Here is a 17936-nt window from a genome sequence, read left to right as displayed (position 1 = left end):
TTCAATAAAAAGTCCAAGACAACTCACCATCTTCATTCAGGAAGAGCTTGTTGAAGCGGAGGCCGCTGGGCTCCTTCCCGATGAAACTGTGCACGTACTCCGTGCTGTGGTCGTGCACAGCGACGGCATACTTCAGAGGCTTCACACAAGACTGCATGCAGAAGGGGACCTTAGTGTCTCCCACCGTATGTCTGCAACAACAACAAAAAGATAGGACGTTATCAGAGCAGGCCGCAGGCTGCGGGTTCAGTGATTAGAGACAAGAAGAAGCCAGAACAGACACGTGAAAACAGTGAGTGTTTCACAATTTGTAGGAAAGTCAAGATAAACTGAAGTAACACTGTGTAAAAACAAAACCGTTATCTTTACAACTGTCAAGGTTTGTTAAACAAACTTTTATGAAAGTTTACAACCACTAATCAGAGAACAGGTCGATCAGAACGCCTCCTGACATAGTTACTGAGAAATGGTTATTTCTTTGCACATGTTTTGTCTTTTCTGGGAAATACAAGTGGGATAAAATCAACAGTTTTAACCAGCTTGAACCAGGACTGCCATACAATAATTAAAAAACAAACAAACTGGTTAATCTAATGTAATCACAAAGATTACTGCACTAAAACAGGTAATATAATGTATAATGTAATATAACACCTTAATTTTTTTTCTGCGGTTGCCTGGTGACTGTAATGATTTATTTCTGCTGTCAATGACCTGCTGCAGGGTGCTGTGGCAATTGAAGATTAATTGTCCAACAGAGTTAACCTCTGGGTGACCGTGTTTGAGCATAAAGGTGATTGCATAGGTCGCCCCTGTGGGCTGCAACTTGTCTCCTAGCAACCATTCTCTCACAGATTGGTAAAGACTTGCAGATAACTGCTGTTGACTTCGTAAACGCAGATTACCATCACTGTTCTTTGGGTTGTGCCACCAACTCTAACAACTAATTCTCTCCCAGTATGACTCCAGTATGGATGTTAGGATTTCAGGTATTTGCATCCTTGACCTCATTCATTCAGTCACTTTGTACAGCTCATGGCCACAAGTAAGGGCAGGACTGCAGATCAACAGGTAAATCCAATCAAAAAACAGCAGTTAGAATTGGAAACTGCTGCTGTGGAAACTTCTGTTGTTTCTTCTTTCTATAGGTCTTAAAAAATCTTAAGATAAGATGAAGGTGAAAGAGTAAAACATAGCACCATCTCAGGATCATTAACCAGGTTTACTGAGGTTTTAATAAAAAACAATGCATAAAAACTGTCCTGTTAGCGTTCCTCACTTCACTCCTGGAACATTATTGTGTTATTATTTAACCAGCATATAGCTGAACATGGCAATTTCACACAGCAACAGTGTGTGAGAACCATTAAGCGAACACTAAGTATTAATGTGCTACCAGCGTCTCACCTCTGCCCGTCCACCGTGCACAGAGAAACCGCCCACAGGTCAGGGCTGAACTTGGCCAGCTGAGGAATGTAGTCTGCAACCTGAAAGAGAGGGCAGGCATGTGAGAGAGGAGGCAGGTCACCTTACACTGCTGACGTCTGCCGAGGCTCAGGCTTCAGCACACAGCACACACACAGAGCTGGTAATACACAATAACAAACCTCAGAAGGAAGAATCCACCCTCGGTCATTCAAAATAAGTTAAATTAGGACAACATGCTAATTTATCTTCAGCTACCATCATGACAGTGGCTCACTTCCTGCACTCTTATTATTCAGACTAACAAGGCCCCTTTTAAAAACAGTTTCATATTAAACATGGCAAACATCTGTAGTTTCTGTGAGTTAAAAACTCTAAAGAGTCAGTTTTAAATAGTTCTTTCTACTCTTAAATGTTTCAGGTTAGCACAGAAGCCCAATATAAGATATATAAGGATCGCTTTAAACTAATAATCATGCAAAACTACTCTAGAAGAGTCCAGGAATAAAAACATGAGCTGGAAACATCAGATCAGATTCTTATCAAATAAAAAGAAAGTCTTCATCTTGTCTAGCAGAGCACCAGTTTGGCTTAGAAGCTGCCATTTTTCTACAGAGAAGACTTTTACAAACAGGAAAACATAGCTAGGGAAGCAGCAACTGAAATTGTGAATCGATACTGATGTTTAAATTTAGAATGATATCTTATTTAAGTCTTTCTTTTGTTAGTGATTATTTCCTCTTTGTTGAAAGGAACGGGTCATTTATCTGATGTGACACCTTATAAATACAGACCACTAAAAGCTGCCTTCACGACCACTATAACCAGGGCTGAGTCTGTATTTCTGATAGATGGATGTTTGCAAACTGACTAAACACAGCCACTAATTTCGCCTCTGCTTTTTAAAAAAATTGTTTTAGTTTAACAGGTCAAACATCCACCCTCCTACAACCCTGCTGGAATAAACAGCCCTCTATTAGGTTGTTAGTTTTCCATTTAATTTAGGAATAATACCTGATAATTCTCCATTTTATGACTTTGCTGACTTTGTTTTGAATGCCTGAACGTTTTCACAGCGAGCGCCAAACAGATGACGCAAACAGAAATGTGCTGCCAGTGAAAATCCTGCACTCTTCTGCGAAAGTGACAGCTAGCTCACAGCGGCCTCAAACATCCCTTTAACTCGTCTGAGGGCAGATTTTTCCCTCCGAGGCTCGACTGATCCAAACTTTGGACTGCACCTGAGAAGAGACTGATGGTAATGGCTAAATTATAACCATGACGCAGAGAGAAAGAAAAATCCATGGATCTAAGGACACACCTGCCCTCCAGTGAGATTTTTGGCATTCTCATACAGCTCATCAATATGGGAGGTGAAGGACTGGAAGTCTGGGATGACGAACTTCTTGCGGAAGGCCTGAGTGAGCAGGACAATGTTGCTCTGGACACACCTGATGAATAAATCACAGAAAGCATGCTAAAACATCGGGACTGCATGCAACTGGAGGTAAAGTTTGCAACCCTGAAGTCTGACAAACTTTTGTGACGTGTTTGATGAAGAAGCTTCATCAGAACAGTTTGATCAGCAGCTCATTTTGTCCTGGAAGGAGCCTGATCCAACATGAGCGCACACACTGATGAATGAGAGATTTCACACACTGTAAAACCATGAAGGAAGTAACCAAAGCTAAGCAGCAGCGCCAGCTGGGATGGATCAGTTTAACCGACAATTATGTTTGAATCAAACCCCCAAATCTTATAAACGAGGGCTGTTCCATACATCGCACGTTTTGTGTGTTAGTGACGTGACTTCAGCAGATGAGTTTGAGGTGAGGAGGAAGAGGACAACATTTTATTAAGATGCTGGCGGTGTTATGTTTCCTTTGTGCTTTTGTTTCTTTGGTGAATGGGACCCCTTCCCCAACAACACATAGTTAAGATGCTTCATATCTTCAGTCTGAAAGTGCAGGCAGGAATTAAAGAGCTATACGAGCATATGAACACCTACAACCTCTCTCCTCCTCCACCTTGATGTACTTCCCAGCCACTGAATTTAAATATAGTGGAGGAACATGGCGGCTTCCACAAACCACAAACCCACTCCTATATTTTTAATGGATTAAATGTAAGTTTATGAAACACATCAATTTGTTGGAAGACATAATTTGCACATTAATACATATCTGTATATATTTATACTATGAGTACTTAAAAAAATACTAACTCTGTACCTTTAAAAAGCTCAACCATAAATAAACTGTCCCTGATAGAAAATATTTTCACTTTCACTATGTGACAATGTTGTGTAGCGCCTGACGAATTACAGGGTTAAGTTATTTCAGTTATTGTTAAGCAGTTATTTTATACTTTTACTTAAAATTTCCAGGGAAAACACTGCCTGTGCTACTTTTGTGCTCACATTTTACTTGTGCTGTGTCACTGCTATTGCTGCTCCTGGTACCTTCTTTCAATATATTCTTTCTTTGAAGTAGGTAATATGTCATCGGTGACAGTAGCTCACTCGCCTTTGTTTTTCTAATGCTGCTTGCAAGCATGAAGAAAATGTTCAGTAATTTCTGGCTGACAATCAGAAAGACCAAAGAACACAGTCACAATTTCACATTCTGTTCACTTTGGGTTACAAATCAAGCGCACCGCCTTATTTACAGCGGTGTGCTTTCACCCCTCCTGAAAGCCGGAGAAAATGTAATTTTCACTCATGCTACAATGAAATGAAGGCTTTCACTCACTGCAGCAAATTATTGCTAAATATGTTAATTTTAAGAAAATCTTCTTTTTTTTTTAAAAAAAAGAAGAAAAACGAATGTTTTAAAGCGAGTAACTGATAGCGTTAAATAACTGATCGAGCAGCCCTCGTGAATGAAAAGCTAAACTAATTCTGCACAATCATCGGCCTACTTCACACTTGATGAATATATTTTTGTGCTCATATAATAAGTAAATTCAAATACTTGAATTTGCTTATTAATAACACATGACCATCAACATGTGCTGAATCCTTTTTGAGGCTGCAGTCAGTGCAGTTTCCTGGGAAAAATGAAGAAAAAGGTGGAGATAAAAAAATAAATAACACCATAATGAGCAGCCTCACTTCTTGAAAAGGTGCCTGTCCAGTGTAACGCCATCTGAAGTCTTCTTTAGAGTTTCTTTCAGTGTTTCCATGCACTCCTTCAGTCGGGGATCTCCGGAACGAAGCCCCGTGGCTTTCAGTGCCTAAAATTAATTAAACAAAGAAGTTTTTGGTGAATATTTTCACATTTTTAACACAGAAGTCAAAACTGTTTGGATGAAATATTCACATAAATATTAGAAGTGAAAAATGTCAGTTTACAGCCAACCAGAAGGTTTCTAGTTTTTATGTTTTAATTTATTTATTTCAATTAACTAACGTGTCTCCTAACACCCAGTTGTAGTGCACCATAATAACTCTGAATGTATGTGACCAAGCTGAATCTGAAGGACTTACTGTGAGAAATTTGTGAGCAGGAATCGTCTCTTGACCTTCGGCCACTGTGTAGAAAAGCAAATCCTCCAAACTTGGGAGAATCCCTGCGTTTCTTCTCCTAGGATAGAAAGAAAAGACAGAAAGGAGGCAATGATTAAGTCCCCAAAGCAGTATCGTCACCTAAAAGCACTTTACACATGAGCTCTGATATAAAGTAACTGCAGCCTCTCAGGGTTGTTGACACACAGCAGAATCGCCCTTTAACACAAACCACACTACACCGTATTCTCACTTTTCAAGCCAGTGTAAACACAGAGCTTATCTTTGGCTGTTGATACAGCCATTTACACATTAGTGACAGATCTAATAGAAATAAGCAGTCCAAGCGTTAGTGACAAAATGTGTGTTTGTTAATACAGTAAATCCAAAAAACGGCTTTACTCTTTCTAAAACGCCACATTACTGAGTCTATCCTTTTATAGATGTAAATGAAACAGCAATGATGATGATTCATCAGGAGATGAGATGACAGATGTACTATAAACAATATTACTGTTTGTATCAGAGACAAAGTTTAAATTGATACTTCCGGCGCCGTCTCGGATGGCAGCCTGTCTAACATGCTCTCTACAGTTGAAAATTACTTTCCTATTTTGGCAGCTCAGGTCCTTTAATGTTTGTAGGAAAATGCTGTGTTCTTTGCAGCTGTGTGCTGGGGCAGTGGGGTGAAGAGGCTGAACAAACTGATTAAAAAGGCTGGTTCTGTCCTGGGTGTCAGACTGGAGAACCTAAAGGAGGTGTCCGAGAGGAGAATGCTAAAAAAAAAAAAGCTTCTTTGTACCCCTCCCACCCCATGCACGCCATCGGAGCACACGCAGCAAAAGACTCACTGCCCCGAAATGCAGAACTGACAGCCACAGAAAATCCTTTGTACCGGAGGCAATAAAATTATACAACTCTTCCTCACTCTGTAGGTGATTTTCCTGACGATTAATAAAAAGCTATTCTGTTTCCATTCAGACCGTGCAATATCACCCAACAGTTTTTTCATTAAATGTTTGTTTTATCTCCCCATCATATGCTGCTACTCTCGTATCCATTTGCACAAAACTATGTCACTTTTACAATCACCTGCACTGATAGCTAAGCTAAGCTATTTATTTTTCAGGATATAGTTATACTGTTACTTGCTACAGTTATTCGATATTATATTTTGCACTATCCTATTGCATATTACTGTATACTTGTATTCTATTGTACATATTGTATATCTTATTACTTTGTTCCTGTCTCTCTTGCTGCATTGTGCATGTGTATGACAAAAGAATTTCCCTCGGGATAAATTAAGTTCTTCTTATCTTATCTTAAATGGTTTTGGAAGGAAGAGAAGACTAGCTTTAGAGGAATATTTGGTACAGCTCAATCCAATAGAGCATATTTGGGATGTGATGGAATGGCAGACCGACATCATGAATCTGCAGCAACATTGCTCAGCAAAATTCCTGAGCAATGTTTCCAGCAACTTGTTGAATTTGTGCTGTGATATTGTGAAATTATATCTGAGGGCAAAAGTGGGCAAATCCAGTTTTAACAAGGTGCATCTAATAAACTGTCTGGTGAGTGTGTCCTTGTGTGTATGTGCTGCCATATTCTGGTGCAACGGTTAAGTCCATGCACATTTATACGTTTTCCTTATTCACTGAATTGAGTGAATGCATTAAACAGTGTGCACTGTCTCCACTTTAATAATGTTGCAATAGAAGTAACTATAATTACATAAACCCCCAAACTACGTGACCGCTGCACACAGGTTTGATGGTTGTGTCTGGATCAGACCTAAATTCCAGGAATTCTCCCGTCTTTGGTCCCGTCCAGCCCTCGGAGGCTCTTGGATTAATAAAACCAACACTGTGGCTCGTTCACACGCCGGGATGACACCGCAGCAGAGGAGAAAAGTTAGCTTGGGACAGAGAAGCATTCAAACATCTGGATTTTTTTCAAGACACCAACAAATTTAATCTGGAAATAAATAAATGAGCCACCAAAACTTTCCACTGCGCAGACTAGATTTAGCTCTGCCAACAGCCACATCACCATTTAAAATCCCAGGATTCACCCTGCGCTCCTCCCTGCCTTCCTCTTGTCTCTTCCTGTTCTCCACAGAGTAAACACTCCACATTCAGCCGAGGTAACAACAGCCAAACGTGTGCAAACACACCCTGATCGACTGAAATGCCGTTAGTCGGGCATGCATGATTCAAGAGATTTATTGACCCGACATCTGCCTCTGCACGCACAGCAACAATAAGAACAGCACACAGTCAAAAGGAAACTTGCAGATAAAGTCTCCACTCTGACAATCTGAGACACTCTTAAGCACAACCTGCCCTCTGATGTGTTTCTTGCTGCTGAGCAGTCATTCAGACTCTGTGGAGGAGGGGTTTGCACTGAGATCTTTCTGCTCTGAAACTTGCAGCAGCCACATGGCAGCATTTTGTGCAGAGCCGGCAGAAGACACGAGGGCAGTTTCATGTAATTAAACTCCACACATCAGTGTGGGTTCATTAGTCATGATGAGGCCCATTTAGCTTTTGAATTCATTCATTTATCAAAACTAATAAATCTCCACTTGGGATTCTCAAGTCATCTACCAGAGCATCCATCACAGAAGAGGTTTAAACAGGATGTGACCACAGACTGGACATCGACATGGATCTAGCCACTGTTACGCTGCTCATTGGTTTCTCGAGTTTCAACATTAGTGTTCAATATACATCACAGCATCTAATTGTTGCTGTTGGCATAAATGATCCCTTATACAACTTTTTACTAGCTAAAGGTGTCCTGAACCATTATCCTGAGGCGACCAATGAAATTTGTTGTCAACCAGTAATTTTTCCAGCAGCTCTGACAATCCTGTTCAGTTTGTTCTTAATTCCCCCAGTCAGGTTACCATACCAGACTGAATTATTGAACATAAGGATGCTTTCAATCAAGCTGACATAACAACCTCTCAACTTTATCTTTAAGGGCTGATATCACTGATAATGCTAATCAATAAAGGAGGAGGCAGTTACTTCACACAGAGAAACCTGTCAAATAGTACTACATAGTAACCTCCACAGAGAGCAAAACCTTTTCTGTATCAGGACGTAATTGTGTTTATTTCTGCTGTAAACACTTTAACATTGGGAGTCTGTGGGGACTGATTTACTGCTGGAGCCTCCAGTGGACATCAGAGGAACTGCAGTGCTGGCTGCACATGCAGGAGTCTCGGGTTTGTTTGGATCGCAGCCGCCTGAAGTCTCTGTTCATACACTTTTCCAAGTACTTTAGGTTCACCTTGTAGTTTAAAGCAGCAGGAAATAGATAAAAGCTGAATCTTTGCTTTACTCAAAGCTAACTGAAGCGGAAAAACTGACAGCAGTGTCAAGCCCTATTCAAACCCTTGCACTGGTCCACAGATGACTGAATGAACAAGCCCCATTTCACAGAGTCCGGTGGTTTAAGTGCCCGAGTCTTCCAGTTGTCAGCAGCAAACATGAGCTGAACTAAATGAGCAAATCCACCAGACGGTGTTTAACCAGTAGATGGGTAAGGGCTGAATACTGCCTTGAACACCTTGTTTGTCTGCATTTGTCCTTGTCCTCACGGACAGATGGCTCAGTCCATCTGCAATTGGATGACTGCTCACCAGTGCATGCAAGAGCTTCCTGGAAACAAGAGCTGAAGAGTAGTCTTCTTTCTGTGCTCTGCTTCATCAGGAGTGCTTTAGCAATGACGGCTGCCCTCTGGACACCCAGTCACACAAGAGTAGACACACCATAGTGCTCATATATCTGCCAACATCAAAAACCAAACTAACACCTAACCAGACCTCCGGTAAATGCAATTAATATTTAACCCATTGTTTTACGTGGATGCCGCCATCACGTGAAGCTTCTGCAGCTACAGGCTCAGATCAGGCAGCTGCTGGCCATCTACTTTTAGACAGTTTGACTTGTTTTACTGCATTTCACGGCTTCATTTCACTGTGGGTGGGGCTTACGGATGCAGCCGAAGGACTGGTGGAGCAGACTGGTTCAATTTCAGTTTTTATATTGAAAGGAATACAAGAGGTTTCAGAGAAAAGTGTGTGATTACAGGACTTTTTAAGATGTGCAACTGCAGCCTGACTTAGCTTTTCCTCCTTACCTCACTGGCTAAATATTCGTGGGTATGCAACACTGCTGTACTCATGCAAATAACAGAAGGAGAAATCCTGCTTCACCTTTGGTGTGAACGCACCCGTGCCAAATATTTAATGATAATAATATAATGATGATTTCATCTGCAATGTCTCAGTCATGCAGTAATGTTGTGATATACTGTAAAACCACCAGAATACTGCTTATCACTACCAAATAATTATATATTTTTTGCTTTATTTATTAATCACACTGTTTTAATAAACATATCACACTTGATGTCATAGAAAATACTGAGATAGTCCCCGTCACATACTGACATCAAGTCTAAAAACATCCACATCTCAGCCACTCTTCATGTGATGACAGCTTGGTTTGACCAGCTACTCCAGGAAACACATCAGCCTGTGTTAGATACAGGTTCCCTGATGGGTTTCCTGCAGTAGCTGTACCTACTCTTATCTAAAGCACGGAGAAACAAAGACTACAAGCAAGAGCAATAACTGCATGTTGTGTTGCTTTCAATAAGCTTCATTATTTCAGACAGGAAACCTGCTGACCCTGAGGGATTATGTGAAGAGTGTCTTGGGAGAGCAACACGTGCATTAGCAAAGCAAAAACCAATATCGTACATCTCTGTGGTGACGCCACCCTGTCCGTGTGAGTCTTCATTTCGAGGTCAGGAAATATCTCATGAATTTTTTCCAGCTCGCTGCAAAAGGAACGACGTGGCTGCAGGTAGGCAGCTGGAGGCTGCCACAGATGTGGATTTAACCTCCCCAAAAAGACTCAATCATTAGGATTTCATGTTTTTATCTGATGACAGCTGATAAAACTAAGGCTGCTACTTAGTGGGAAAACGTTTGATTTTTTTTTTTTTACCAAAGAAGACATTTGAAGACACCAAAAATCCCTGCATTTCTCATCAGTTTGTAAATTGTGGCATTGGTATTGTGCAAGGTCAAACATATGGCAACACAAGGAAGTCCAAACTAGTGAAAACTGCAGAGACGTCATTAGTAATTCCAATTTTTAAACAAAATATTTCTTTTGTACTTTATTTGAGGTGAAATATGTTGAAACTTTACAGTATTTCCCATCTTTAAATGACTAAAATTACATTTTCTTCTTTCCTACAATATTCAGAAGTGAAGGCTTTGTGCAACATTAGAGTCACAGCCATCTTAAAATCATAATGCAGATTTAATTTTTAAATCATACGGTTTTATTTCTACTTATTATAGTCCGCTAAAACTAGGCCCATCAACTGAAAAAAAAATGGCAGGACTATTGTAATGCGTCATTAACTGGATGTGGATAAATATAAACAGCATAATGTGTCCTTCATTCAATGCTGTGCTGCACTGGTTTTATGTTAAAATACATACATTAAAAAAAATGTTAATGTTGGTTTTTTTCTACAGGAAGTTGATCGAGTCTGTTAAGTTCAACATAAATAACTTGTGGAGCAGCAGCAGCAACGCTCCAAATGTGACCTGCAGCCTCCTTAGTGAAGGTCACAGTAGAAACCACTAGAACCTGCTCTGCTTCCTCCCCAGCACAACAGCACTCCTTGTCACAGCGAGCGAAGCTAAAATAAAAACACGTGCATGTGGATGATCGTAGCTCAGTGAGAAGCTGAACCCGGTCTCCTGAAGCCTCGGTGTGGACCTTTTTACCCTCTGCTTCACGGCCTGCTGCTGTTTCACTTTCACAACTGTTGGCCCACGCTGAATATTATCTCCTCTGGGGCAGGCAGCTAACAGGACAACACCTACAGATTGGTGTGGTCAACGTAAAATCCCGGTAGAGCGGATGTGCCCTGACGCGAAGTATTTGAAGACGTGAATATTTTTATCGCCACCTTTAACGAAGCCGGTGGAGCGAACACGTCGCACATGGCCCGAGAGCTACTGATGTCCTACACAGGCTACAAGCTAGCTTATTTTTATTTATTTACAGTTTATTTAAAATGTCTTAAATGAAGGGTTAAACCTGTAAAAATCACATTTAAAAAAATAAATAAACAAACATTTACATTTTAAATAAAGGGACATTTAATGCGGTCATTAAAAAGTGTTCGCGTCGGTTAGCGGTCGCAGCATCCGCTCGCGTCACGCACAGACGCCAGATGCGACGTCACGTCATGGCAGCGGGCAACCCCGAGATCTTCTAGAAGGATTTTACTGAAACCTACTTGTCGCTGTCCGCTTCGCCGCCGGCTCCATCCTTCTTCAGCTGCTCCTCTACCTCCTCGGCTTCGGTTTTCACGCAGTAGGAGCGGAGAGAGGCGGCGCGGGGCGCGGTGCGGAGAGCCGGGCGGTGCGCGGCGGCATTGAGGAGCTTCAGAGGAGCAGGTGTGGCTCTGGCATCAACGGAGGCGGCGCCGAGGCAGCAGAAGCAGCGGGAGCCTGTCGGCAACCAGGTCTTCTCTCGGTAGACGGGAAAGGAACGCTTGAGGGTGGCTTCAAACAACTCCTTCAGCAGTGTCGAGGACCTAAAATGTAACATCTCAATCCTGTCGGGCAATGAGAGAGAAATTCGTGGTTCCTAATAAATCCGAGAGAATCTGCGAGGCTTCTGAATAGCGATTCGAAACAAGTTATCTGTCCGAGTGGCGATGACTCACGGACACCGGCTCCACAAGTATATAGAGCGGAACAGCCACGCCCCTATAGCTTTTTATTGGTGGAAATACAGTTAAGTAATTATGACGTACCCTTTCAATTCTTCTTCTGTGTTTTTTTTTAAACTGCACCATCGGATATATGACCTATCAATATATGAGTAAGTTTTTACAACATGTTTACAGAGAAAAGGTGGCTTAATTACGCTACTTTTACCGGGTTTATTAGAATGTTATTAGATTCATTCATTCCTTATTATTCCGTATCATTATCATTATTATTATTGTTGTTGGTGATGGTGGTTTTGTAGTTGTTATTATCATTAAAGGAGACTTGGTGGTTGAATAAGAAAGTACAAGAGAGAATTCGAAGGAAAAGGCGTATAATGAGTTGTATGTGAGGCTGGACGCTAAGGAGCGAGAAAAGGATTTGTATTGATTGGCAGGGCATATGAAGCTGGAGAGGACGTGCAGCAGGTTAGGGTAATTAATCCTAACAGAAATCTACTAATGAGTGACGAGAGTGTGCTGAGATGATGGAAGGAGTACTTTGAGGAGATGGTGAAAGAAGAAAATGAGAGAGGAAGACAGTTTGTGAATCAGGAAGTGCAGAAGATTAGTGAGGAGGATGAAGAGTGGAAAGGTAGCTGGTCCAGATGACATATCTGTGGAGGTTTGAAGGTGTCCAGGAGAGAGGGAAGTTGACTTACAGATGGATAAAGTTGATGACATGAGGGCAGCTTAGAAGAGGATCAAGTATTTCCCATGAAGTTATGGGAAATAGTTATTCAAGCTATGTTAATAAGAAGGGTGAGTATCTGCAAGCAGCAGTATGACTTCAGAGAAAAAGACCTCTACAGATGTGAGGCACGACAAGTATGAGGACAGTGATGTTAAAGTTTTCACTGTGACTGAGTGGGATGGACAGGATTAGAAATGAGTACATCAGAGGTACAGACCAGGCTGAGCAGTTTGAAACATGGGGGAAGAACGTGGACTCCAGGCAGGAAAAGAGGAAGCTCAAAGAGAAGATTCATGGATGTCATGAAGGAGCAGATACAGAGGTCTGATTTGAAAGAGAAGATGATACACTGTGGCACAGTGTAAAAAAAGCATATACTACTACTACTACTACTACTACTAATAATAATAATAACAATAAAAATAATAATAATGATGATGTGTGCATTTCAATGTATTATTATTGTGCTGTACGCAATAATAATATATTAATAACAATAACAAAATAATAATGATTATTACATATTAGCAATTATGCCTAAAATTATACTTATATAATTGGATTTTAGTTAATGATTGCGATTTTGAGCATTTTAATTATTATATAAAATAATTATTATTATCATACATATTGAGCCTGTGGAGCCATTGCTTTTCTTCAGGCAAAATTTCAGTGGATTCAGGAAAAAGGCGCAAACTAAGCAAAATGTGCAAATTCAGGGAATCAAGTGTCTAACACTCACGTTTGCAATGAGCACGTAATCGGTAGTTTTATACAGCAATATAAAGTTTTAATATAAGATTTCGGATGCAGAATTAACATCACATTATTTATTTGTTTGTTTTTATTTACGTAATAATTCTGCAGCCCAGTACCATTATGCCCAGTACCTTTTGGCAGGAGCATTTCTGCCCTCGGTATAGTCTGTCAGGAAAAGCATGCGCAGTTTCTCCAACCTAGTTTGAATCCCCTGGCAGTCATAACTCAGGGTATCCCGGCCCATATCCCACATCCTCCTCAGTGTTCAAACGTCACTTTCAGAAGTTGCCACGAATGCAAAGCGGCATGATGTGGAGGTTACTGAGCTGCACAGTGTGCCTGTTTGTGTCCGCAGGGCTGAGTCTGCGGCCAGTTTGGGCCGCTGAAGAGGAGCTGGACGGAGAAGTGGAGACTGAAGTTTTATTTAAACCCGAGGAGTGCAGCCATAGGAGCAAGAGAGGAGATCTGATCAATGCTCACTACGATGGGTTCCTCGCCAAAGATGGTTCCCAGTTTTACTGCAGGTCAGTGCTTTGAAAACAGAGTTATGTGTTAGTCCGATGTTAATTTGGAGCGAGTAATGAATGCATACTTAATCCTAAAGTCCTCTTTAATGTGTGTTTAAAATGCTGAAGCTCTATTTAAGCTTTAAGTATATTAAAGTGTAAAGGGATTGGAAACATTCCTCATTTTAAGTTTAAAGCAACCAAAATTAAAGTGCACATTTAGTCAAACTTATTCAAAGATTGTTGATGTTCTTTGTCTCTGCTTTTATTTCTGTTTCAGTCGTACAGACAGAGATGGACAGCCTCAGTGGTTCGTTTTGGGTGTGGGACACGTCATTAAGGGACTGGATGCTGGGATGATGGGCATGTGTCCTGGAGAGAAGCGAAAACTAACCATCCCATCAACCCTGGCATTTGGAGAAAAGGGCAAAGGTAAAAACATCTAGGTGGTGGTAGGTGTGCTGATTATGTATTTCCTCACAAGGTTGGTGATGTGATTTTAAGGTTTTTATCATTAAAACTCAGCTCAAGGTTAGGCCTTAAAAGGTTATCAGCAGTTTTAAGTTGCTTCTATCATTTCCTGTTGTGGTGTTCCACAGGGCTCAGTTCTCGGTCCTGTTTTATTTTCTGTCTGTGTGCTTCTGTTGGGTCCAATAATCCATTAAGTGACTCTGAAGACCCATAGAGGCCTTTATTTGACTGTTTCAGAGGTTGAGAAGTACAACTTGTGAAAAATGTGGACACCTCTTTAAACAAATAACTAAAAAGTCCCGAGATGTAAATAAAAATGCTTTCCATGAGCTTTGAGTTTCTGCAAGTTGACTTTGTTTCAGTGATTTGAAAGCGTTGAAGAAATTAAGTTTAAGTAAATCAGTAGAAAATCTTAGTGTTTGCTTCAAAAATGAGCTACAGCAGCATCTGTCTTTTTTTTATTATTCATTACATACATACATATGCTGTGTTTTCTCAACTCTGTTTTGTGTGATATTAGTTGATTGTTGCAGGTCTGTCTTCATGCTGTCTTATCTTCTTTTACAGCCCTTTAACTGAAGGGAGATACCTCGCAGTGTTTGCTACTCTTCTCCACATGGCATGTCCTGTAAGCATGCAAAGATCTTCAAAGGTCTCCTCTTCGTTTCTTCTTTGTATGTGTTGGAGAACTTTTGGAGAAGTAATAGTTGATTTTTTGATTAATACTAACTACAGTCCTCTGATAGTGGTGTGTTCAGTCTGGGATGTTGCATTTCACCCTTTGGGTGTGAAAGAAATGTTTCGTCTGCTTAGAGTGCATGTTTTAGTTGCCCCCTGCACTAGTTGGCTTTATAATTACCCACAGACACTGAAACAGAGCTTCACTGATTCTTCTCTCTGTACCCTCTGTTATTCTCTGTACATTAACTGCATGCCAATCTAATATTCTTTTGCTCTCTTGCTCGTATAAAGCATATTTTATCTTATTTGATTTTAACCAATGGCAGTCATTGGGCACTCTCAAAAAATCTGAGAGTGAATGAATGGTGGAATTGTAAAGCGCTTTGAGGGTCTCGAGAAGCGCTATATATATGCAATCCATTATTATTATTAAAAGGTACCTTTGTGTCTTTATTAGGCAATAAAAGAGAAATGGTTTGTAATCTAAAGCATAATGTGAGAAAATCTAAAGATACTGCAGAATAATATGTAACCATAAAACATTTGGGTCAAAAACACTTACGATTTTTCTCAAACAGCTACTAAACAGACTGATGAAAAAAACCCCCAACATAATTTCACTTTGTAAACACTGAAGAGGAAGATTGTACTACAACACAAGCCATATTATTTGTCAGATAATTACTATTAGAGGCGACGGCTCACATAACACAAACTTAGCCATAATGTAATTTAGTGGGTGGAGCCAGAGGCTATATGGTCTGGGTTAATATTGCTGTAAATGGTAGTAGCAGGACTTCCTGTGCCTGAAGTTACCATCCTGGATTTGCAAACAGAGTTCCACAAGTATACTTGGTCCTATCATGCTCACATCTTTCATTAACATCGTTTCTTTTGTAACAGATTGTAATGTCCATACTCATGCTGAAGATGCAGTTGTGTGTTGCAGAGCTGTGACATAGGGGGGAATTAGCTATGGAGACCAAAACAGATTTTGTTTCAGGATGTAAACGTGTTTTGTTTTTTTTTGCTGTAAAGTCTGGACATTTTAACATAGAAGGGTTTGGAGACTGAGTCACTTCTGGAGCTTCAAGTGGACACTAGAGGAACTGCAGTTTTGACACTTTAGACTTTTTCTGCATTGTGTCATTTAATGGGGTAAAACAGACGTAAGCAGCCGTACATGACTTTTACATAAGATCAGTTTAAAAAAATCTTCTGGTCTCTTGGGTATTGTGTAAACCTTTAGATTCACATTTTCAACACACATATTTTTCTTCAGTTTCAGAGCAGCATCTATAGTTTTGCTCTCAAATCACATTTTTGAACACAAACCTATTCTGCTTCAACCTACTGCGTACTTTCATGCCTTTATATTTTGCACTGATTAAAGTCACTACCATGTTACTCAGTGATTAATGTTTCTCTGTCGGTATCTGCTGTTTTATTCAACTCAGCACAAAAATCTGAAATCAGTAGTTGAGCCACCAATCTGATAAACTTCTTCAATGATAATGAATCATCTGTCATTTAAAATGTTGATGTTTTAAACAGGTCCGGTGCCTCCTAATGCCACTGTGGTCTTTGAGGTGGAGGTCCTCTCTGTGTCCAAGGGACCACGCACCATGGAAGCTTTTGGAAGGATGGACCTCGATAAAGACAAGAGTCTCTCAAAGGCAGAGGTAACTTTATTTTATAACCTGGTAATTACAATTGAAGCAAGGACACAGTTGGTTCAGCTCATGCTTTTTATCATAAGATAAGTCCTCTGTAATCCGATGACAGACGATCCCAATTCCACTTATTCAGCCTGACATCAGTCTTCAGTTCCAGGTCCGAATGCACCTTCAGTCCTAAATAACTGAATGGAAAAGTGAAAAGACAAAAAACTGCAGCACATTAATAAGGCAAGAGCCTGAAAACAGGGTCATCATATCTTAAGAACCAGAAAAGCAGTCGAGCAGAATGGGCTTGTTTTATGCTGAAAATCAGGGTTATTAGGAGATACAAATTAGCACCTGGCCCAACTGCGTATCTGTGTGTGTGCAGCTTAAACATGCATAGAAAATACCTTCCTACAATTTTTTTTCTCTGTAATATCAGTCATGACACTGAAACAACAAACTACATGATTGTTATGTAATAAAACAGGATCCAGCTCTGCATGAAATGTGCTTAGTTGGTCTCTTTTCGCACACGACTCTACCACTCTGGTGTATGTGGGTAAACGTGTGGCATTAATGGCAAAAAACTGGGGTTCAACCAAAAAAAAAACCCTCCAAAAAACCTTTGTTCCTAAAATTAAGTAATTAAGACATTGACAAGGTTATTTGGAGATGGCTGTACGGAAAGATCCCATCAGATCAGCAGTTTCTGAAACACTCAGAAACATTCATACCACATTAAAAGTCACTGAAATCACCTTTCTTCTCCATGTGTACATGCCTACATGCAACTGTGATTGATTTGATAGTTCAAGAAGTACAACTGTACCTAATAAAGTGGCTGATGAGTGCAGCCAGCTGAGTTCTCACACCAGGACAGTCTATGCAGAGCCATAAATCTACAGTCCAGAGTAAAAATATGTGATTCTGTGGCGAAATGTCCCTTTACGTTAGAATCGGCTAATCTCCTGCAGGCTTCAGTTTCATGCAAACTCACAGACACAATCTTGTTCCTATTATGTGATTCTGGAACAGAAAGTGATGGTTTTCTTAAAATAAACCCGCGTCTTTACTTCTGCAGAGGCTGATCTCGTGGCTTAAATTTAAATGATCCCAAACCTGATAATCTGACTAATAATCATTGCCAGTGCAGTAACACATCAACCTGTTTTCACCAGCCCTACCTGAGATTATGTACCTTGCATGTTTATCATAGTGCATATTTCCACTCCTTCACATAGTCGCCTCATAAAGAATAAAGGTTGCATGTTATGCTCATTATCTATTTTATCTTTAAATTATTAACTGCAGTACCAAGAAGCTTCTAGCCCGCATGTTGTCTGGATGGGTAATACTGAAAGAAAATAGGAGAACCAGCTGCTGAGGTTTCTATAACATATATATATGTG

At 40.4% G+C, this 17936-nt stretch overlaps 2 protein-coding genes across 12 annotated transcripts in view; one reads left to right on the top strand and one right to left on the bottom strand.

The window, feature by feature from the left end:
- Positions 1–11589, bottom strand: part of LOC146501011 (glutaminase kidney isoform, mitochondrial-like) — a 38659-nt gene extending 27070 nt beyond the window's left edge. For 7 of the 9 annotated variants that reach the window (XR_014870012.1, XR_014870013.1, XR_014870014.1 and 4 more), the window contains exons 1-6: positions 11276–11589; positions 4913–5009; positions 4538–4659; positions 2747–2876; positions 1408–1487; positions 28–191 (exon numbers count right to left, since the gene is read on the bottom strand). Coding sequence is in view for 6 of the 9 variants with exons in the window: in XM_085136716.1 (XP_084992842.1) it covers positions 28–191; positions 1408–1487; positions 2747–2876; positions 4538–4659; positions 4913–5009; positions 11276–11589 (907 nt within the window). In the remaining 3 variants the exon portion in view is untranslated. The remainder of the gene's footprint in view (positions 1–27; positions 192–1407; positions 1488–2746; positions 2877–4537; positions 4660–4912; positions 5010–11275) is intronic. The other 2 variants (XM_085136717.1, XM_085136715.1) reach the window with 1 other exon arrangement.
- Positions 11590–11682: 93 nt separating this feature from the next.
- fkbp7 (FKBP prolyl isomerase 7) overlaps positions 11683–17936 on the top strand; it is a 194456-nt gene continuing 188202 nt past the window's right edge. For 2 of the 3 annotated variants that reach the window (XR_014870016.1, XM_085136739.1), the window contains exons 1-4: positions 11683–11777; positions 13561–13729; positions 13992–14143; positions 16418–16545. Coding sequence is in view for 2 of the 3 variants with exons in the window: in XM_085136739.1 (XP_084992865.1) it covers positions 11699–11777; positions 13561–13729; positions 13992–14143; positions 16418–16545 (528 nt within the window). In the remaining variant the exon portion in view is untranslated. Of the gene's footprint in view, positions 11778–13009; positions 13730–13991; positions 14144–16417; positions 16546–17936 lie in introns of those variants that run through there. The other variant, XM_085136741.1, reaches the window with a different exon arrangement.

Source organism: Neolamprologus multifasciatus, chromosome 16 (assembly GCF_963576455.1).
Source record: "Neolamprologus multifasciatus chromosome 16, fNeoMul1.2, whole genome shotgun sequence".
NCBI classification, from domain to species: Eukaryota; Metazoa; Chordata; class Actinopteri; order Cichliformes; family Cichlidae; genus Neolamprologus; species Neolamprologus multifasciatus.
Note: the sequence above shows the minus strand (reverse complement) of the source record. Positions and strands in the feature narration are given on the sequence as shown.